Source organism: Chamaea fasciata, unplaced genomic scaffold (genome assembly GCF_029207755.1).
Source record: "Chamaea fasciata isolate MVZ Bird 193981 ecotype frontalis unplaced genomic scaffold, bChaFas1.0.hap1 SCAF_6, whole genome shotgun sequence".
NCBI classification, from domain to species: Eukaryota; Metazoa; Chordata; class Aves; order Passeriformes; family Sylviidae; genus Chamaea; species Chamaea fasciata.
Window position 1 is genome coordinate 50,781,445 of NW_027094091.1, and position 22,430 is coordinate 50,803,874.

General features: G+C 40.6%; 1 protein-coding gene across 3 annotated transcripts in view; it reads left to right on the top strand.

Moving 5' to 3' along the window:
• UNC5C (unc-5 netrin receptor C) overlaps positions 1-22,430 on the top strand; it is a 248,475-nt gene that overhangs the window by 139,961 nt on the left and 86,084 nt on the right. For all 3 annotated transcript variants that reach the window (XM_066186344.1, XM_066186346.1, XM_066186345.1), the window contains exon 2: positions 17,251-17,472. In XM_066186344.1, coding sequence (XP_066042441.1) covers positions 17,251-17,472 — 222 coding nt within the window. The remainder of the gene's footprint in view (positions 1-17,250; positions 17,473-22,430) is intronic.

Genomic DNA, 22,430 nt, shown 5'->3' on the forward strand with positions numbered 1-22,430 from the left:
AATCTGTTAATAAAAGGAGACGAGAAAATTGACAGGAAGAAATGGCTTATTGCATGTTAATTTTCTCCAGCTTTCGTATTCCCTCTCTCTCCCTTTTTTTTTTTTTTTAAATTCAATTGGGTCACTTCTTATGTGGAGAATCGTGGTCAGAAAATTGAATATGGGGAGGAATTCTATACAATAATAATTACAATGATGTGTTATTCCCAACAAGGATCAAGTTCAGGCAGATGGATTTGGCAGAAGAGCTGTTAGCTATCTGATGGCTTCTTCAGCTTACATTTACCCTGCTGTGGTACTTAGAGTTTTTATGCAAAGGAGTGCGTGAATGGAGTGGCCTAAAAAACATAAAATCTCTTGCCCTATGCCTTCAAAGGTCCCAAGATATGGTTGCACCTGCATTATCCCTCTAGAGGAAACATAAGATGCTGCAAATTCTGTTCACAGAAATAGCAAAACCCACAACAGATGACAAGGGGTTTATTTACTCTGTCCACAACATAACAAGATCCATATGGGTGTTCCTGAATTAAAATCCTTTGCCTTCTGCACTGCCTCAGTAAGACTGCTAGTGTACCTAAACAGCGGTATTTACAGAGTGTAGAAGACTTACTGTTATATATATCTGAGCAGTTGAAACCTGAGTCGTTTCAGAAATAAGATAAGGGAGCCCTGCAGCAGAGAAATGAGTGAATATAGCTGATGAGACAATAAGGCTAGAAGTAAGTAATTTGAGAAAATTGGACCAAATAATGGGATCAATGCTGAGCTTGATGAAGGCAATAGTTTTCACGTGACATTAGTGGAAGCAGCTGCAAGACTTACAAATACAAGCTTAAGAATGCCCATTTTAGTGCAAGTGTTTAGTTTTTTGAAGGAAATATTTAGTTATTTTTTCTAAAGAAAACTCTCTTTATCTATATATGGGTATATGGGAATATATCTATACTGCCCATATGTATTTAGATCCCCCCAAAATCTCTAAGCTCTCAGCTCTAATGTGAGTTGTTCTGGCTACAAGAACAGCTGGAAGCCCAACTGAACTGGGCTGATTGGTACTGCAATGATGCTGATGTGCAAATCAAATTTTTGTGTATCCTATAGTAGTTTATTGGTAGAGGAAATCAGTGTATATGCACTGGGGTCTAGATGTTCAGGTAGTTTTAGGAACTTAGTTGCCAGGCATTTATTAAGTTCAGGGTTACAATCTGAGGTGTATTCTGACTTGAAGAATGTAGATGAAAACATGCAACTGGAAAAGACCTGTTTGGAAGACGTACAAACAGCAGTATGGTTTATTTTTTGGTTTATTTCTTGTCTGACATTGCTTATTGTGAAATTGAATGATACCTGAGAGTTTTGACCTTAATTTGTGTTTGTGCTGGCTTTCTAATGAACTCTTTTCATTATGAGTTTCAGTATGAGTCTCAGCATCTAGATTGGTCTCCATTTGTGGCCTCAGCAGAGAGCCCAGGAGTAAGATTGCTTCAGACATAAGGTTTGGTCTTTCAAACCAGTCTAGTAATGCTAGACAAACTGCTTTGAAGGAATAATTGACTCTAAATTCCCTAGGCTATGGGGAAAATCTCAACTCAACGTGACAACCCTATTCCCAGAAAAGCTGGTCTAAGTGATGACTAGGGCTAATTTAGACTGAGATTCCTGCAAGGTGGGCTTGGCTCCTGATTCAGTCAGTTCCCAGTCTGAGAGGGTCTCATGCTGTAAAAATAAAAAAAGAAAAACAGAAAAAAAAATGTCTTCAAGAGTCATGAGACCACTGCTGACAAAGAAGTAGATAGGTTTTGTGGCAGGTGAGCAGGTTTACTGTGCACTTGCAGAACTCCTCAACTGTGTTCATTTTGGGGTGTTGAAGCAACCAGCCTAGCAATTTCTCTAGTATTTACTTCATGCTACAAATGAAAATTTCCAAAAAAAGTACCTGGGGAACAGTTATTTTCAGGTTTGTAGGAGATATTAAAAATGGCGAATGATAAAAGCAGTAAGGCAACCAGGGAAAGTGGGACAAATATGAAGAAAGATTTGAACAATATTCTTTGATATTATTCATTTAACAAAGAGAAGACTTATTTCATAGCTGACTCCTGTGATCTGTGCTAAGATTGTTCATGGCATCATCAGTTTTCACACTTTTCCTCCAGTTGTTCAGGGACAAAGCATTTACAGTACATTATTTAAATACAATGCATGCTTCATATTTATGCTTCCCTTAATTAAAGATTCTCTGCCGTGATTTGGGGTTCAGGAGAGCAGTCACTGCATGAGCTCTCTCCGCTTGAGCAGTGAAGAGCAAGTTGCTGTACATGACAGCATTTCATCTCTGTATGGCTGGGGACAGTAATGCACGAGCAGCGGGCGAAGGCATTAGTCTCCTCAGCTATCCAGAAATGAACTGTCATGTACAGCAACTTGTTCTCTGCTCTTGCTGCTGCCCAGTCCCCTCTCTTTCTGCACTCTTCGCATGCATTAAGCAAGTTCTTGGGATATTGGCAGTTTTCCTCCTGGGAGCAGCAGACTGGGGCAATATGAAGCCAGGAAGTTTCTGCAGTCCACAGGGCCAGGCAGTGGTGATGGTTGTAGCAAGTGCAGAGGTGTTGGGGATGGCACAGGACATCTGCTTTCCAAGCCTGCAGGTCACAGGTTTGAGAGGTGCTGTGCTGGAAAGCTTGAAAGAAGCTGATGTGTGTGGGGTGGTGGAAAAACAGGCAGGGAATTTGCTGTCTCTGAAGCATTAGAGTGTGTCCCCAGTACCTTGGCCCATTTGCTCCCTGGCTTTTGTGTGAAAGAGTCTTTTCCTAACTGACTTCCAATCTGTTTGTACTCCTGCTCACCTGGACAGGGCATAAGTGGTCCTGTATCAGAAGGAGGATCCTGGAAGAGAACAAATTGCTTAAAAACTAGGCTCTGCTGTGAGTAAATGGTACAGAGCACTATGAGTTCAGCATATTGGCAGAGATTAATGTAACAGTTTGGCATTTTTTTGAAGGGGGGAGGCAAATTCAGGTTAATTTACAGTGGTGGGAAGTGCTGCGCTCTTTTTAGTGTCAGTGGAGTGACAGTTTACTACATGTTTCCCAGGAGTGCTTACAGCAGAAGGAGGCTTGGGAAAGAAGCAACTCAGCTTATAGAGATTTCTATCGTTAATGGAAAGCTACAGCCCGGCTTCATGAGGCAAAATGCTGACAGTCTTGCTCAGACAATACCTGTTTCCAGCTCTGTGTGTGTGAAACTGTGTGTGAGCATGTGAGTGAGCAAAGTGCTGACAGTCTTGCTCATACAAGACATGTTTTCAGCTGTACTATAATGTGTTTTGGCATCAGCTCTGAGTACAGTGGGAAGCCAACCAAAACACACCCCTCGCTTTAAGTATTACTAACAAGCTTCTGAGGTTTCTTCCATACAATTGCTACCCAAATGCACAGCTGCTGGGTTTTTTTAGACATTAATTTGCTTATGTGCTGTGATTTTACCACTTAAAAAGGAAATGTGGCTTGGAGAATAAAATGGAACCACTGCAAATGACCTTTTTGATGAAAACCTCCACTTACTCTGGCTAACAATTAATTTTATGTATTTTCTATCCTTTCTGCCCTAAGCCTAGTGTAATCACAGAATGTGACCTTCTACTACATATTTAGATACATTGGATTTAATACCACTGTGGTTTCCTGGTCACAAATTAGTAACCTGCTGGATCAGGCTACCTAACTACAAAATGAACTTGTGCTATTCAAGCCAATTTTGCCAAATGAAGAGCAGAAAAAGCTGTTTAACTGGAGAACCACTTTAAGCTGTTGTCTCTGGTTAGACACCAAAATACAGCAGGATCACCTCTTCCTTTGTGGTAGAATGTTATTACTATTGCACAGATAAGAGGATTTTGCTGGAATGTGGATAAATTAGATCTGTTGTTAATTATTCTGAGAGTTTAAAAGTAGGTACAGGTATTTTGTTTTGTTGTTGGCTTTTGTGAGGCCTCTGTCCCCAGTCATTCTATCAACACTTCTTGGCTATTAATCTTTATCCATTTGTAACAACATAAGGAGATTCACATTTGCTGTACTTGAAAAAAAAAGGAATGGGAAGGATGTGGATTTTAAAGAGAGAGAGAGAGAGAGAGAGAGAGAGAGAGAACCTAGAGGCAAGAAAGAAGATAAAAATGTGGGGAGAAAAGACTTGACAGAAAACCTTAGAAAAGAGATGAAGAAAAAAATGAGAAAACTAAAGTGGAATTGAAATACGTATGTCTTGTGCTCAGATCAATCAGATAGCTTAGGTCTGTGTTTCTGTAGTGATGGTGTTTATGATTAGAACTCAACAGATTCAGCTGGGGCTGGATATCAGTTTCCTCACAAAGGCTGGGGATGATGGGGAGGGAGATTAGAGCACTGATTCATTGCTCCCTAGCTTTGAGCTGACTTGCTGAGGAGTGCTGAATAAATAAATATGATACGGCAACACAAAACATGCCCAGCAAAGCCTCCAACTTAATTGCATTTCTGTTATTCCTCTACAGTGTTTCTTTATGTTTTAGATTCATTCATTAACACTGCTGCTCCATCTTTTTGAGTGCAAATCTGTATTTTAAAAATCAAAACCAAAGGAATCTATTTGCTTCTTGTTACGGCCAAAGCTCTAGCACTGACAGAACACTTACTTGTGCTGAGGGAGTCGAGACGTGAGATTTAGAGTATTTGGACTAGACTGAGATACAGACAAATGCAATTTCCTGGAATAATCTGCACCATTACTGAATGATACCGCTCTCGTTAGACACAAGGGAGTCAACAGCAGGTATGAATGCCCCTGTGTCCCAGTCTAGGCAATGCAGATCTAAGGGCCTGTTTGGCTAAATGCTCTTGTCCTGCATGCTGTGCCGTGTTATCTCCTATGGCATCTGCAGGACAGAGGTGGATGTCTCTATGTTTCTTATCCCTCCTGCTAGAGACCATCAAGCCGGAGAAGTCCAAGCTGTTTCTGCTGTGTACTTTCAGCTGCTGAAACACAATACTGTTACTATCTGACCTGTGGTGTGAGTTGCAGAGTGCTTCTGGTTTCATCCAAACCAATTCACAGCACTTTTGAGAAATGCAACGTAACTTGGTAGCAAGGCTTTCGTGCTGCAGGATCTGAAGCCCCACTTTCAGTGGCATTTATTGTTGACATCATGTTATCAGAAGGTAACAGTTCCTGTAGGAATCTTACATTAAAAATGGATGTACCAGACAAGGAACTAAACAGATAAGGGAGGGAAGCAAGTCAATGTGTGATCCATAGGTCCAGGGGTTAAACCTTAGCTGCTGGTTTCTGAACATTCATTCTTGTCTTTCCATAAAATTTCAGTGCTGGATCTGTTCTCAGAACTTTCTGGGGATTTCTCTACTTCAGCTATTATTTCCAGTAATAACTTTGATTACTGAATATTCAGAAGACTTCCTTTTCTTTTTTTCCCCCTCATTTTTCTTATTAGTGTCCATGGAGTGAGCTTGAAAACATTTGGAGGCAAAGGGTAGGGTGGTGGCTGGGAAGGGTGACCATGCACTGTGCAGGTACTGGAATTCTACCTGCTGGGATTTAAAACTCTGATGGCACATGTCAGAGTTTCCCACAGGCACTGCACATCTGCTCTCTGGTCACAACAACTTCTGTTTGAGCTGTCCTGCGTGCTCCTGATGTTGGAAAGGGTGATAGTTCACAGACATTTGAGCTAAAGGTTGAGTTGGAGGCAAACCAAAGCCAGAAGACTGCTATCTCAGGCTTCGCTTTGAATGTTAAGATTTTTATTGTTTTTTAATTGTTAGAGAGCTTGTGAGTGAGAAATCAGCAGGACTTAAGAATGAGTGTGAATGAAATTAGTCACTGCAGGGGAAGATTTCCTGTCTGTAACCAATTTCTGAAAGAACTGTGTGGATGCAGACTGCTGCTGTAACTCGTGAGAGGGACTGTAATGCAGTTTCCCTCCGTGGGCCTTGTCCATCACAGTTTCCAGCTTCAGAAAAGGATAGGGTGGGTGTTAATACCAGTGAACTTGCAGCATTCACTTTTCATCATCCTTCCTTTGCTGTGTCTATCGATGTTGAGTGTAGATGGCAAGAGGAGAGGATATGTTCACCTGCAAATAAGCATGTGCTCAATGAGACACACTGTCCATGTGTCTCCCCAAATAAGGAGGCTCCAAATGGAGGATGATAGCTGATTAAATCATCCTGTATGTTTCCAAAGCAAATAAACCTTTTTTGCTTTCATTTTCTCTCAGAGGGAAGAATGCCTTTAATTATTTAGTTTTAAGATTTGGCTGAACGGCTCATTATTAGCTTTATTAGTATACATAGTACACACAATCTGTTGGTATTTTCATGATGGAAACTATAATATTCAAGTGGAACAGAGTTTTTCATCTGCTTACAAAATCTTATGTCTTTACAAAATCAATTGCTAGTCAAAATAAATAAATGTCCAAGTCATATTTCTGATCCTAGGCAATAATCTGTGTTTTTCCATCTGGCTCTTTAAATACCTGGGTATTTAATTCATTATGAAACTATTCATATTTTCTGTTCTTTTCCTACTTCTTTTAAGGATTTTCCCCCTGTTCCACATCTGATGTTCAGATACCCAAGTTCCCCCCACATCCTTTCCCCTTCTCCGCAGAAGCTCCTGCTTAGAATTCACCTAATGGATTTCTAATTCAATTTGGACTTCTGCTGGGATAAATCAGCCTCATACAAAATAATTTATGGTTCTTGAAAAATTTGCTGTGGATGAAATTAGGTAGCCAGCACCAGACAAATAATAATTTCATTAGGAACCATGAAAAGAAGTAGTGAGTATGTAGATATTCATGAGGATTAATGTTAGTCTCAGGACAGCAGGATTCCCCTAGCCCATGGAGGGAGCCTTTCAGAGCACCCAAGGCCAGGCTGCTCCATTGATACAAAGAGAGAGCAGTGGCAGACTTCACATGAGCTCCAGCATTGACAGACTTTGTTCCCAGGTCATTTTGTAAATGTAGATTTGTTTGTGAACCTTTCTGCAACTGTTGGCTGTTTAACGAATGATACTGGCATGCATTTGGGAGAAGTTTTGAAGGAAGCATCTGAGTACAGAGCTGTCTGCTCAGTTTAAAGGTAGTGAACAAAGAGTGCTACCTATTAAGCTCCTACATCCATTTTGCAGATGGGACCCTGAACCTGGCAAATTAGATTTCCCCAAGGTTACAGAAGAATATATATCCCCTGGGTCAACCCGATGCCTTAACCAGGTGGCCATGCAACTGGGCTATTATTTTAGGTATAGTTAAGTGTCCTGTGTTTTTCTGAGATGGAGTGACACTGCTGTCTAGATTAACTGTACACTTCAGATAGCTGATGGAATTAGGATCCATGAAATCCCACTAGATCTCAGTTTTATTATTCAGGAGATGTTCAATCATCACTTTTTGATGAGGCAAAAATGCTTTCATTGAAAATGTTACAAAACTGGGAGTGAAGCTCTGCTGCAGTTTTAACAGTTAGAAAAGTAAGGGTAACAATAGCCATTCTTGCTAGAAACAATAGGTTGACATCTTAATTCTAACATACTGATGCAAGAAGCAAGCTAAATCATTAAAATAAACAACATGAAAAACAGAAAAAATATTTGTAAGTGCCACATTCAGTTACAAATCCTCACTCAAGGTAGCAGTATGGAGCTCCTTTCATTGTGTCATAGCCACCAACAATGCATTGCACACAGATTTCTCTCTATTAAACAAAGTTGTGCTGTGTAATATGATTTACCACTGGCCCTAAAATCCATTTATCTGCAGCTTATGTCTCTGGCCTGAGCTCTGTCTTTGTTTCCAGTACATGATAGAGCTTTGAGAGCGTGAGAAAAGGTGGGATCAATTTTTCATTTGGTTATCATGTTTGGGACACCACGTTTAGACTGTTGACTTAGCTGTCTGATAAAGGACCTGAGTCTGAACTTCTAGTTCTAAAAATGTGTGCAGGGTTAATTATCCTTGGATTTTTTCCTGAATTGTATGCTTTGGAGTATACCCAGGAAACTTGTTTCCAGTATGTGTTGAGAATATATTTTATGTGCTGTAAATTGGATTCTACGATCTAACCACAAAGGTTGTCAGGTCTTGTAAAAGGAGATTTTTTTTTTGTGTTATTGTAACAGGCACCTTCTTTCATGTTCATGTAAATATGGCAGGCTCTGTCCTGTGTGACAAAGAGTGCCTGAAGGGGACTTGAGAATGAATAGGTTTAACAAAAAGTATTTTAGCCTAAGCCTTGTCCATCTTTAATTAGTTATCAGGGTTAAAGAAGGGGTCAAGAGCCTGGAGCTGCTTCAGGACTAATGTGTCAAAGGGAAGTGAAGCCTAACACTGAAGAGGAAATGATGATCCTCAGAGGTTTCATAATTTTTGACCTTGTGTCAACCATTATGACCACTAATGGCAGCTGGGGCTGAAGCGTTTCAAATTAGACTTTGCTTTTCAGGTGGTTAGGAGGGGATTCCATGCCATCACACAGACCCATCACAATCTGAAATCCAAAGTGAAAAATGCTTCAGAGGGAGGACACAAAACCTTGTGGGCTGACACTGAAGTTTCTTTGCTGTTCATATGTTGCATCTGTATCAGAGAAGACACAATTAGCACTAATAGGCATGAACTCTACCATCACAACCATATCTAAGGGAAGCTGTGTTAATTTTCCAGTTAAATGCCAGTAGTTCACAGTTACAATACCATGTGAGTGCTTGGCAAAGTAGCACTTGCATGTTACTCTGTGAATTTATGTGACAGAGTAAGGAGATAAAGTTTTGGAGATAGTTTGTAATCCACTTTTTTTTTTTTTTTTTTTCCCGCCCCAAGCATGAATATTTTATTAGTTTTGAACAAATCATACATTCATGGAATAGTTTAGGTCAGAAAAGCCTCTAAGATCAGACAGCCCAGCTGTTAACCCAGCACCCCCAAGTCCACCACTAAGCCATGTTACTTAGTGCTACATCTATATGTCTTTTAACTATCTCCAGGGATGGTGACTCAACCACTTCCCTGAGCAGCCTGTTCCAATGCTTGACAGCCCTGGAACTGGAAAGAGAGTGGAAACTTCCACAGAGTAATCACCACGAAATGTCGCTGATGTCATCTGCTGTTCATCATGCATTTTATTTTCAAGTGCTGTACTTTTGAGACGCGTGGCCCAGTAACTGAGCCAGCCTTATGCTGTAGCTCTGTACAAGCACAACGAGTTTCCATCAGAAGTAATTAATATTTTGCAAAAGGGAATGTGACTGCTGGTACTCAGGGCAGCAAAGAAACAGGACCTTTACCTCTTCACTTTACATATCATGCTCACAAATGCTCTTAAGTCAGCCTCACCCCCTGATGATTTGCCTCCAGCCTTTTTTATCTATTTAAATGGTTAGGCAGACTCATAGAAAGTAGTGCTTGCAGATTACTGCATTAAGTTTCCTGTGTTGACAAGTCTCATAAACCTTGTTGCTCAAAGAACAGCTTGGTGCTCTTCATATGCGACAGAAAGTATTTTCAATTGCTTTGCGTGAAATCATACCGTCTTCTGGCATTTTCCTACGCTGAGTCCAATGCTAATGAGTGCCTCCACCATCTCTTGCATGTTTAGGCAGCAGCTGGTAGTCGGACAGAGTTTGTCTCAGGGCAATGGAAATGTTCTGGGTACAGAACCTAAAATGTCATGTCTACATATGTTCCTGCAGGTTTTGAATTAGCAGTGGATATATAAAAAATTCCCTCTGTTACAGAGCACTGAGAGCTTTGTTTTCAATTTTCCTCTCATCTGGTTGATGCCAAAGTTTCAAGAGGAAAAGGAACTTTAATTATAATAATGAATTAAACAAACTGGGGGAAGGTGCCTTTTCCCCCAACAGTAAGATATTACTTGCAAAACACTTTATTAAGGTGGTACAGTGGTTTCCTAATCTAGATGTGATCCTCCTTTTCCTTACTCTGATGCAAATTGTATTTGACTCAACTGGAATTAGCTGTTGATTAACAGCAGTGCATTTTACCAGGGTAAGCAGGGCAAGATGTACTCCAGGCACTGGCCTGAGTGAAGGAGATGACACTATCAGAACAAGGGAGATGGAGAACACACTGATTTCTGTAGGCAGCATGGTTGCACAGTGTCCACATTGTCTGTGGCTGAGTGATGGCAATTATTCTTTCATCTTCCTCTGCCCTTGGCTTTATATTTGGGCATGTAGCGTTCACATAGAATAGGAGCACAGAGAGAAATGTGCAAGAGGAAAGGGCTCCACTCCACATCGGGCTGCCAGGGGGGAGCACCAGCAGCCACTCAGTTGGCTGCTTTCTTTGGCTGTGAAACCTCCCTGCTTTTGAGCAGCAGCTCCCACCCTTAACAGTCCCCCAGTGTAATGGTGGACTGTGCACTGCTGTTAAAAGGGAAAGCACGGTGTTTTCTTCTCCCCTTCAGCTAATCACAGTTTTCTCAGAATGGCTAGTTGGAGTATGGTGGGTATGACAAGCACCATTACTGTATTAGGTATGGCTTATTTATTTAGCATGGTCTGTATATATAGCCTATACTATACAGACCATCCTAAATAAATAAGCCATATCTAATACAGTAATCATGCTTGTTAAATACAAATAATAGAAACCTCCTTCCTGGACTCTTTAGTTGAGCCAACAGTCCAGTATTTCAGGTGTCTGAGATGCCCATTGTCTGGGTTTTTGAAAGGGCTTCAGGTTGGTGCCTGTGACTGACCATGGATCAAGTATTGATTCCTGTGCTGCTGTGAAAGTTCCTTTTCTTTCTAGGGGTACAGAAGGACAGGAAAGGATGTGTTTGGCTTTTCTTTGATGTTCCTGTGTTTGAGAGAGAGACTTTTGCCCAGCAGCCTTCTGACGCATATTTAGTCACTCAGTGCATATGTTCTTTGTTAAGTGCCAGCAGAGCTTGGGTTTGACCTCCTGTGGATGTGTTGTTAAGCTTAGATGTGCTAGGAGAGTCTTCACGGAGCTGCTGCAGGTGCAGGGAAAGTTCATTCCTCTTTGTGGTCTTTATTTATTCTGTTTCTGAACTGAAGTCACCCAAAAAAGATGAACATTGCATGCCCTATTGATTTCTCTGTCACTTTTCCCAGACTGTGCCTGCACTCTGCCTTCCCTGATGAAAAGAGCATTTAATTTTGTGGGTGCTCAGTAAATCTGAGCCAGAAATTCCCTTGACCTTGCTCCCAGGAGGGTCCAGAAAAGTTCAGGAAGGATCTGGTTTGTGGGCTGCCACAAAACCAAGCCTCATTTTAGGCACATAAAGGCCTGCCAGTGAATTCAGTTGCAAGCAAGCAGATGCCAGCCTCCAAGGTTGGCCAAATATATTTTGCTCTTGCAAAATTGCAGTCTTCCTTGGCTATATGGGGATACCTTCCCCTTTTGAGGTGCTGAAGAATAAGGAATGATTGCCTTATTGCATGCTCACCTTGCAATCAACCAGAGGCAAGGCTGACAGAGGGTAAGTGCTGAGAAAGCCACTCTCCTTCTCCCCAGGCCAAGGCAGGAAAATGTGCTTTCTCTTTCAGGGCACAGATTACACTTTACTGTGCTCATTCTCTGTCCCTGTGTGGTCTCCAAAGCTGAGGCAGGGTTGAGAGGGCCTTTTGGTATGGAAACTTTCAAAAGTGATTTTTAGAAAAAGTCCTATTTTCTCCCAATTTTTGTTCATGAACTACTGTTGGATTTATAGCTCCATGGTGTTATGGGCCTCTAAGGTGGAGGCAGGCTCTATGGCATACAGTATTTTTTTGCTTCCCATTTGGTGGCACTGCATGCCCTTCCTAGGAGGATAGAAAACCCTGCGAGTAAAGGACTTCCAGCCAAGCAGTTTTCCTTTCCTGGAAGACTGTGCACTGTAATCCAAACCCTTTCCTCCATCCTGATAAGCTGTCTGGCTGAGCTAGCACCTGCTGTTAATTTCACAGTAAACAGTACTTGTTGCTCTAGAAAGCTTTTTAATCATAACATTAAAACCTGAACAGAAATCCCATCCATACAGTGAACTCCAGCTGCCTTTCTTGCAACACTCGGGGAATGATCTTGGCGAGTGATGGGCATCCAAATGCAAATAGAATTAACTTCGCAGCCATTCATTTTAAATTGCTCTTGAATCATTCTGAAGTAAATTCCATTTGAGAAGAATTTGCTTCAGGTCTCGCATGAAGAGATAATGGTCCAATATATTATCATCTAAGCAATAATAGTTCAAGTCTCGCAGTTCAGATATATACTGAGTTATATGCTGGGCTGATGAGAATTAGAGCTTCGTATATAGTAATAAAACTAGTGATCTAGAGATGAATAGATTGGTGTACGGAGCACAATATTTTCCTGCCACAGATTAGAGCAGGGGTACTAATCCATAAAAGGGGAAATATGCCATTAAATCTCTCTTTTCACATGTTATGCATGGAGAGCTATAATATGTACCTTTTTACAGGAAAATGCATGAAAAGAATTAAAACCTTTTCCAACATCAAAAGGTTCCTGACTTAGGCAAAGATTTGTTTTACCTTTAAAGAAAACTGAACTAAAATTAAGCTAAAATTCCTGCATGTGACAGCCCATGCCAGATCGTATCGATGTTGATTTCAGTGGCATTTCCCCCGTTCTTATAGATTTTCATTTGACTTTGCTTTCAAAAAACATAGTTGTCAGATACTACAGAAGGCAAGTTAAAAAATATATCTGTATTTGGGCCAGCAACCAAAAATAAAAATTCCAAATGAAGTTTATGGATTAAAGTTGCTTTTAAAAATTTATTTTCTTAATATGAATAAATTACATGACTGGAACCAGTTTAGCAGTACCATTAATCAGGTCTTTTGTCTTGCTAATATAAATCAGTCAATAACAACAGATGGGCTGTACACTTTATTATGTGAAAATAAAGATGAATGTGACATACTGCAGAAGTAAACTTGCAGCTCAAAGTTACTGAGCACAGAAGGGGATTTGTTACAACAGGGAAGAACAATGTGTGACTTGTGTTTGCGTTTGATCAAGGTTGTGAGAGGAACTTGCTCCGCATGACATTGGCATAATGATTGGAAATCAAGTATGTGAATTTTTAGTGTTTGTTTGTATCTATGCTTCGAGATCATTCCCAAATGGTTTAATTAGCTTTTTTCCTCCAGACAAAAGAAAAAAAATTGTCTAGCTAGTTAAGAGAGTTAAATAAGAGAGTTATAAAGTTTGTTGCTTTGTTGCAGCATTGGGAGATGAGCATTTTAAATAACCGGCGATAACCGTCAGGGAGATGCAGATCAAAGTCTCAGGCAAGATTTATCCACTCATACAGCAGTGGAGGACACCATGAGAGGCAATCCCCATCCCAGTTACAGAAACTGGCTCAACAGGCCACACGGTGATAACAAAATCATCCCTGAAAAATCTAAGTCAGAGTTTGATTTTTGTATGGAGAGAGGAATGACCTGTGTTTAAGTAGAACTGGTCAAGAGAAACTGATGGAAGTGTTTATTTGGTTGTTGGAAACTGTCCCCATGAAAACACAGATTCATTAGATTGCTTTGGTGTTACCAGGTCTTGTTCTCTAGAGAACCGCAAAAAATCCCAACACAGTCAAATGTCCTATATTGACATTTTCTGTGTTGGATTTTTAGGAATATTTTGCTATATAATTACATAACATTATCATTATGCTTGCATGTTGCTGAGAGTGTTTACAATGAAAACATGACAGCATTATCACTGTAATTCTAAAAATGAAATGCAAGACTTGGCTCCAAGATGTGTGTTAAGGTTGATGGTTCAAAACCCTGTCCCAGATCAGCAGCTGGATTGGCTGACTATCCTAAGCTGTGCCACAGCTGTGCCTTGTGTGATGTGCAAGCCATCATGAGGGGATTTAAAGTCCGTCCTCCTCAAAAGGTTCTCATCGTGAGAAGCAAGTGTCACAGCCTGGCACAGAGGAACTGGGGCTGCATACCCTCTTTACCTGTAAACCACCATCCTGCCATTTCAGCTGGCGTGCCAGCATGACAGGGGAGGGTGCTTTGCCTCCGTGCAGCACCCAACCCCATCTTTTTGGGGGATGCAGGAAGCACCAAGCAACTTCCCACTGTGGTTCACACAGGTTGATTAAGCCACCTGTTACCTTTCAGCAGGGAAAAGCAGAAGCAAGGGTCCCTCAGTGCTATGGAGGCAGACTAGCTTTGCAGCGGGATTGCTATTTTTTCTGCTAAACCCAGCCATGGTGATATTCTCCATGTTCCTCTTGAGAAACTGCTCTACAAAAAAACCACCATTGTTGCTATTAACAGCAGCAGTATGAGGGCAGGGATTGAATGAGCATTCTCAGGTTTAAAAAGAAAAAAATCTTTCTCAGCTACTATCTTAAATTTTCTCTGAAAGTGACGGTTTTAAATGCCAGTTTCCAGGGATATGGCAGCCTTTGAGCACTATTTGTGTGACAGTTTGTGAATGGTTTCCATCTATATCTCTAACATTTAAGAGTGGTTCAGATGCCTCTTGATAGAAATGAGAAAGAGTGTGGAAAAATAAAGCTGAGCTTTATTAGTGCTCAAAAAGCATAAGGAGGAATCACAGCAAGAAGGCAGTAAGAAAACAGGCTTATACCTGACTGTGGGATGCCAGGTTGGTGGAGAGAAGCAGCTATCATCCCAATCAAAATGTGAGACTAGATCATAATGTACTGGGAAGTACTTTGAATACATACAGATAAAATCTAAACTTTAGAAGCAGTTACCTTCAGGAGGAAAAACCAAACCCACACCCATTTTCCAGTCTGATTAAAGAAATAATTTTGAAAACCTTCTTTTTTCTTTTTTGCAGCTTGCTGATCCCTCCTTTTAGACTTTCTAGTTATCTTTGATAAGGTGCATTTAATTGGTCAGGCATTGTAATTATTGCCTTTGATAATGTGCAGAAATTTAGTGGTGAAAATAAATACATTTGTTCTTCCAGTCACCAGAAATTAGAGAAGCAATACTTGTTTAATTATAAAACATATGTGTGCTTTGTTAGTTTCCATCTGTCTGCTTGCTGATTTGCAATTAAATGACCAGAAGAAAAAGATACGTCCTGTGGCAATTCAGGGGAAATGATTCATCTCTAATGTTTCTGTGTCGTGGATGTCTATGGAGCAGCATGTGGGAGAGGGGAAGGGGAGAGGTGTGCATGGAAGGGGATGAGGAATGCCAAAAAGCCTCTTGACTCAGTTCAGACGTGTTTCATTGTCATGAAACCAAATGAGGACTCCCGTTAACTTGCTGTAACTTGTCTTTCTTTTTGGAAAAAAATGGGGAGTAAAATGGTGCAAGGAAGAAATACCTAATGAAGGCAGGAAATAGGATTGCAGAAGAAGGAGGCTGGTGTGGCCAGAGTGAAAAGGAAACTGCAGAAATAAAAGGAAGCATGGGAAAGTGATAAAAAATTAAATTTAATTTGAGTATCTGGAAATGATTAATTGGAGATGGAAATGGAAGTGTTACTTTGTGTCACAGATTTTCCCTTTTGTAGAAGAATGTCAGGCCTTATTTATTGGCCCTTTTTTCTATCTTTGAACCAGTTCACTTCTATTAACTCTCAGAGAATGATGCAGTAGTGAGTCAGGCCTAATACTCATTATAAAATGAGACATCAAGAAGGACAGGAGTATTTTTAAATTGTTATGGAGGGGGGGTGTGGGAAATAAAAAAGAAAAAAAATGGTGAACATATGTTCTCTTCATAAACAGTTTAGGAGGTTCACAAAATGGTTTGCTCTGTATGGTATTTCCATCACTGATAAAGACATGCAGTTTACCTTCATACAGCTGCATGGATGGGTACCATATTACCTCCTTCCCCTCTCTCCTTTATCTGTCCCTGTTCCTTCTTGTCTTTCTGAAAAGCATTATCTGGAAGGAGGGTTGTGCCCCCTGTAATTCTGCACACAGCCTGCACAGGGAAGTCTCAGGTTTGGGGAGGAAACTGTCTGACATTTCATCTTCATGAAGACTGGCAGGGAGGAGATAGCCAGCCAGTATTTTTAGTTGGATGTTCTGTGGCATTTTATTGATCAGCATCAGTGTCTGTCACTAGGAGTAATGATAACTGTGTCAGAGGCAGAAAGGGAAGATGGAATGAGGCCCTCAGAACTGCCAGCTTGCCCTTGGTGGGTCTGTCAGGAGTTGGTGCCTTCCACCACTTTGCTGCTCGGAGCCCCTTGGATGTTCCTGTGCTCTGATGGCAGGTGGGGAGGGAGATGGGGAGAAGGCTATTCTGAATAACTGAATTTGGTGCTTTCTGATGTGGAAGACTTTCTCTGCACAAAGGGGCAGAGGGGTTGTAAAAGAGGATTTGGGAAGAGAGAGGGAGAAAGGGAAGTATGCACGTTTGGTGTTTTCAGTCTTGCCTCCCATGTAATGGATTGTTTTCCTCCTTCTCCAGACTTCTTTCATTGACTTAATTCTTTACCAGCAGCACCAGAGTGGTGCTGATGTTCCTTATGTCAATAGCATGTGTTCGTGTTTGCCCAAAATGTCACCATTTCACAGCTGCCCTGCCCCAAGTCTCAGCTCCCACATTCTCTCCCTAGCAAGGACAACACAGACCAGTCTACTACTGACAGAGTAAATAAAGCATAGCTTGGCACCTTCATTAGCAGTCTTAGCAGGAGAGTCAGAGTACAAAGAAAGAGGTGCAGGCTGGACTTGCATTTAGTCTTTTGCCCTCAGCAGATTTCAAATTGCTCATCTGAAACAAAAGGTACTGTTTCCTATTTGGACTAGCCTCAGCTGGCAGTAGCTATTGCACGCACCTGATTACGCAGTGTGATAAGTCACTATTGAAAATATGACCTTGGAGCCTCTGAAAGTTTCTATTATTTCTCTTTACGGCTTTGCAGGCAACTCTACCAAGCACTAACACAAAGCTTTATTGCTGGTATTGCCAATGATGGTAACAAAGGACTGATCCCAGACTGTGAATGTGCACATCCTGGTCACATCACAGAGAGAAAAGAATGCTCAGGATATAAAGAACAGTTTCTTCCAGTCTGGAAGCAGCAGTGCATCTAAACTTCAGTTTAGGAATGTTCCTGAGATAACATTTTATTCAAAAAGTATGCATAGTATGCATGTTTTTTTTAATTTTTGTGAAGTTTTTGCAAGTGTCTGCCAACTGAATTTTCGTTCTTTCATTTTTCCTTTACAGATGATGACTTTTTTCATGAGCTTCCAGAAACTTTTCCATCTGATCCTCCAGAGCCATTGCCCCACTTCCTCATTGAACCCGAAGAGGCTTACATTGTGAAGAACAAGCCTGTGAATCTGTACTGCAAAGCAAGCCCAGCCACACAGATCTATTTTAAGTGCAACAGTGAGTGGGTTCATCAGAAGGACCATGTGGTGGACGAGAGAGTAGATGAAACCTCTGGTGAGTTTGTGTTATGTTGTGAAGGGATGAGAATGAACACCATTAGTATCAAACCCACGGTTGTAATCTAGCAGGTGTTTTGTATGGCAGCTGCTTTTATTTACTCCTCTTTACTCTTTACTTCAGCTGTGAATTCTGTATCTGGTGTTAAAAAGCTTTCCTGTCATAGCACAGGAGTGGTGTCTGCATCCAGGTCAGCTAGTGAAACAGGAGTGTAGAGCACCCTGAACAAATCTGAAACCAGAAAACCATGCACAAATGAAATTAAATTCCTTTCTTCAGACAGGTCTACTCCCAGTTGACTTCTCCAGTGTCACAAATTCACAGTGGTTGCACTGTGTTGTTGTCACAGACTGAGAACCACATTCTCTCCCAAAGTGTCAAGGAGCAATTGGGTTGTTACTAGAATGATGTTTTCTTGGGGAGATATGAGAAAAAAAGAGAGAAATTTAATCAGTTTTCAGCGAGAAAGAAGGAGAAAGCACACCTGGGCACACTTTAGAGCACTATTGATCCAGAGCAAGCACCTGGCTGTTATTCATTGCACTTCTCTGCCTGCAGAGAGTAGAGCCTGTGAGAAGGAGAACTACAGGATCTTAGCATCCTTCCTCAGTCAATAGCAGAAATCCCACTGACATTCATGGAAGTAAAATAGGATCCTCATAGCACAAAAAAAAGGGGGGAGGGGGCAGTTTTAAAAACTTGAGTAATAAAGCAGTGCTTGGGAAGACTGGTAATCTATAGAGTCTGAGACACATACAAGGAGAGAAGCAGGACTTACTGCTGTTTTGATGGCTCTGAGAAATAACTGGATACCAAGCAAGAAGGTACTTTCCATTTGGGAATTACACCACCACTTGATCTAATTACTTAGAAAAATAACTCCACCAGATGTCTTGGAAGTCTCTTGTGAACCAGGTTTTATTTGTTTCAGCTCATTTATTTGCACAGAGATCAAAAACATAAGCTTTTCTTGGTACTCTCACTTGAAAAAGTGGAGTTTGGTGTAAGAAGAAAGGTTGTAGAGAAAAAGTCTGTATTAGACTTGGGGCCTGTGTATTCATTTGAAAAAATTGGCTTTTTCACATGTTGACTTCAGGGGAAACACTTGAAAACAAAAAAACAAACCCATGTGGCTTAATTCATCTTCAGCGTTTTTCATTCCATGGGAGCCCAAGGGAATGAAGATGGTCAAACAGAAGGGCAGTTATGACTGGGTTAATTTTTTAAGTTTTCATGAACATCACCATTTAGAAACATAAAAGTTTTTCACTGCAGGTGAAATATCCATTCTTTTTTCTCAAAAATCTAATTGTGGGAAAACTTGGTGATGCTGTACAGGAAACTCCATTCTACAAGTATGAAAGGCAAGTCTTTAAAAGTGAAGCATCGAAGTATTTCAGAGGGTAAATATTTTGCATAATAAACAACAGCAATTAAATGCAAATGAGAACCATTATCAATTAAAGATTAATATCATCTACTTGAGTTCAGTGGGGGGAAGAGGGTGCATATCAGATTATTAGCACAAAAGCCACAAATTTAGTTGTACTAATAGCTTGTTAAAATGAAACTGTCATCAAAATCCAGATTTCTCAGTTTGCCTGGTTGTTGCCTGCAGTGTTTGTGCACCTTCCTGTAGGCAGATTGGGAATCTAGGGCTCATAGCATGTAAGTGGTATAGAAATGGATAAAGAATTTAATTAAGGTTGTGGTGAAATTGTACTTTCTTTAAAGCAGTGGAAGCTCTGGAAAGTATATTCACTGCAGATTAAGCTACAGAAAAAAAATTACAGGAGACAATGACTGTGAGAATTCATTCTGGCACCCGAAGAAGGAGATATCAGCTTGGCAGCTTGCACCAGTCAGGCTGGCAAAGCCCTTGGACTCTATCACTTTTGAGATAATTTTGGTTTCTTTTGTTATTTTTGCCTAGCTAGTACAGTTGTAACCTAGGGCACAGAAGTAATGACTGAGCTGCTCAGAAGGTGACGTAAGGATCCCTCTAGGTCTAAGACTACACTGCTGCTGCTGCTGCCTCCTGACTTGTGGTTAGAGAGACAAGATAAACTGCCCACAAACCAGATTAGGTCTAGACTTCCCATGGGTAACCTGAGGCTCAAAGGGATCTCACTTACACAGTGTTTCTGCAGGGTCAGTTGTGTAATCCCAGCAACTGAAAACCGTGTGCTTTCTTCTTTCCTGGTATTTCACTCTTCCTAAGCTCTGTTCTGCCTGCTTATTAAAAGAGGACCGTGCTGAGAAGATATTCTGCTGCTGTGTTTGAACCAGGCTTTCAGTTCCTTACACAGACAAGGAAAGCAAAGACAAACAAGGCAAACAGACAATAAAATATGAGAGGAAAAGAGTAAAGGTCACTTGTGCTTTCTTTTCTAAAGGACGAGTAATCAGGTAGAAAGCGAACTAAAATACAGGTGTGATGCTAGCAGTACATCATCTTGGGATTGTAAATGATGCATGAAAGAGAGAAATAGATTTTGATTTGCAAAAGATTATGTGTTCATGGACTTTGAGCCTGTGCCCAGGAATGAAATCTATGTAGAGATGATTAACTCTTCTAATAAGGCAAATTTGTTTCTGTCATTGAGAAGACCAAAGAAAACAGCACAGCAATAGCAATGGCACACAAGATGGAATTAGAGTGCAGCCAATCTGTCACTGAAGAGAGCTGTTAGATTGAAATGTTGGGTGCATTAAGAAGGTTAATTTTTAAGAGAGAAAAATAAATATTCACATAATTTTTTTCTTTGTGAAAGAGAGAAGGGACAAAAGAAAAGTAATAGTTATATATACTTTGCACTGTGGGGTGTTTTTAAACAGTGGTTAGAGCATTGCTCTAAAGAACGTGCACGGGGACTCTGTGGGAGTTGTTGCCTTCTGGTTGGAGAGGATGAGAACTGTGATAGTGACAGGCTGTTCTAGTACCACTTTATTTAATTAAATTAGCCTGAAGAGAGAGTCTTGTGAAATATTCTACACTGATCAAGTCTGAGAAACCTGAGGCTTTACACAGAAGATCATTACATTCTGTTATTAAATCCTCAGACTCACTAGAATTTCTCTTCTTTATGCAAAAAAGCTAAGCGTTTTCATAAAGAAGTCAAATGGGTGCTTTGGAAATGTCTAGTGCACATCTTTGACTCTTTCATTTCCTATGTATGTGAAATACAGGGCAGGTCACTGTCTTTTTTATGCCTTTATGTCTCTGGAATATTTTCCCATTAATGTTGAAAAGAATAAGAACACTGGTTTTAAAAAACAAAGATGAGAGTTATTTTGAGGGAACACATTTGATTTTATGGCTGAATGTCATAAAAGATAACAGCAACAAAAATAAAAGGAGCCCTGAAGAACTGATGCTTTTGGGCACAAGAAAATTCCATTGTTACAGGGCAGGAAGTTCAATAGCATCAATAATTGTTAGAGCAATTCGTGCACATTTTCCATATTACTGTACCTCTGAAACTGACTGTGACAAAAGATTTTTTTTTTACAGTGAGGATGGAAAAACACTGAGCCAGGTTGCTCAGAGAGGTGATGGATGCCCCATCCCTGGAAACTTTCGTGGCCAGGCTGGATGGGGCTCTGAGTAACCTGATCTGGTTGAAGATGTCCCTGCTTATTGCAGGGCATTTGGACTAGATGACCTTAAAGCTCCTTTGAAATTCACCCTATTCTGTGAATCTGTGATTTTATTTTGCATGTGTGCTGTTATGGAGAACTATTTTCCAAGATACACACACCAGTTCTGCAGTGGTGGGAGAATTGTGAATGTATAGAAAATCAGTGTCTTGCACCCCTTTCATTTGCCCAGATAATGCTGATATATCAAACCGCACATCCCAGTGATGTACAAGAGAAAAGCAGAAAAAAATCTGGAGCTTTTTTTTGTCTTTCCAGTTTGGATATGCATTGTAATATTTTCTCCTTGACTACTGAGGTGAAATGGCCTATAAACCCCCCTTGCCCTCTGCAGTGCCAGGGACATGTTCTCCTTCTCTCTGCTTCAAGCAAGGAGAAAACACTTGTGATTCTTTAAGTGCTAATTAAATAGACATATTGGGCAATTCACCCAGCATTATTGTTTGCCTACACTGTCTGTTTTCTTTTGCTGGGATGCATAGGGAGAGGAGGTCTTGAGGAGTTTGCTAATGACCCCTTCCTTTTGTCTAAGAGAGTTTATCAAACTGCACTTGGAGTGGACAAATATGCACTTCTTTTCAGAGAGAAACCTGACTTCTTTTTTTCAGTTTCTTTACATAGCCACCACTGAGGTTCCAATGCTTACCTTCCACCATTACCTTTCCCAATTATTAAAGTATTTTTGGATGACTTGCACATTCAATGAAAGGAAACTGAGCTTTTTGACGTAGGGCCAGCATTGGTCTGGCAAATAGGAGTTTGTTACCTTAAGCAATGGGTTTGGCAACCTGTCGAGGGAGTAGATACCCAGCTAGCCAAGTCTTTAATAGATCACCCTCTCAACAGAAAGATCAAGAATTGACATCTGCCCTTTTGCCTTTAAAACAGCTCTTACAAGATCCTGCAGCAAAGACAGCAGTAGGAAAACCTTCACAATCACTGTGCTCTTCTGGCACCATGTTGAGAGGCAGGAAAATCACTTCCAGCGCAAAATGCTCTGTTGCTTCATCTTCCTCTCTGTGTACATCTCATGAAAGCCATTTGTTTTGGTGTTTGTCACACCACATATTAGAAGGCTGCATTGCTCTAATGTCAAAAGGCTGGGACTTCTGGTTATTCAGCAAAGATCATCATACAGCCTCTCATTTTGAGAAACTGCATTTATTTGTCTTAGTAATTTTTGTAAAAAACAAAAGCCATTATTTCTTAGTATTGCATGTCTTTGAGTAGCAGTTGAAGAACTTAATTTGGCAACCCAAATATAAAATTCCAGTGCCCCCAATCCCCAAGTAAGC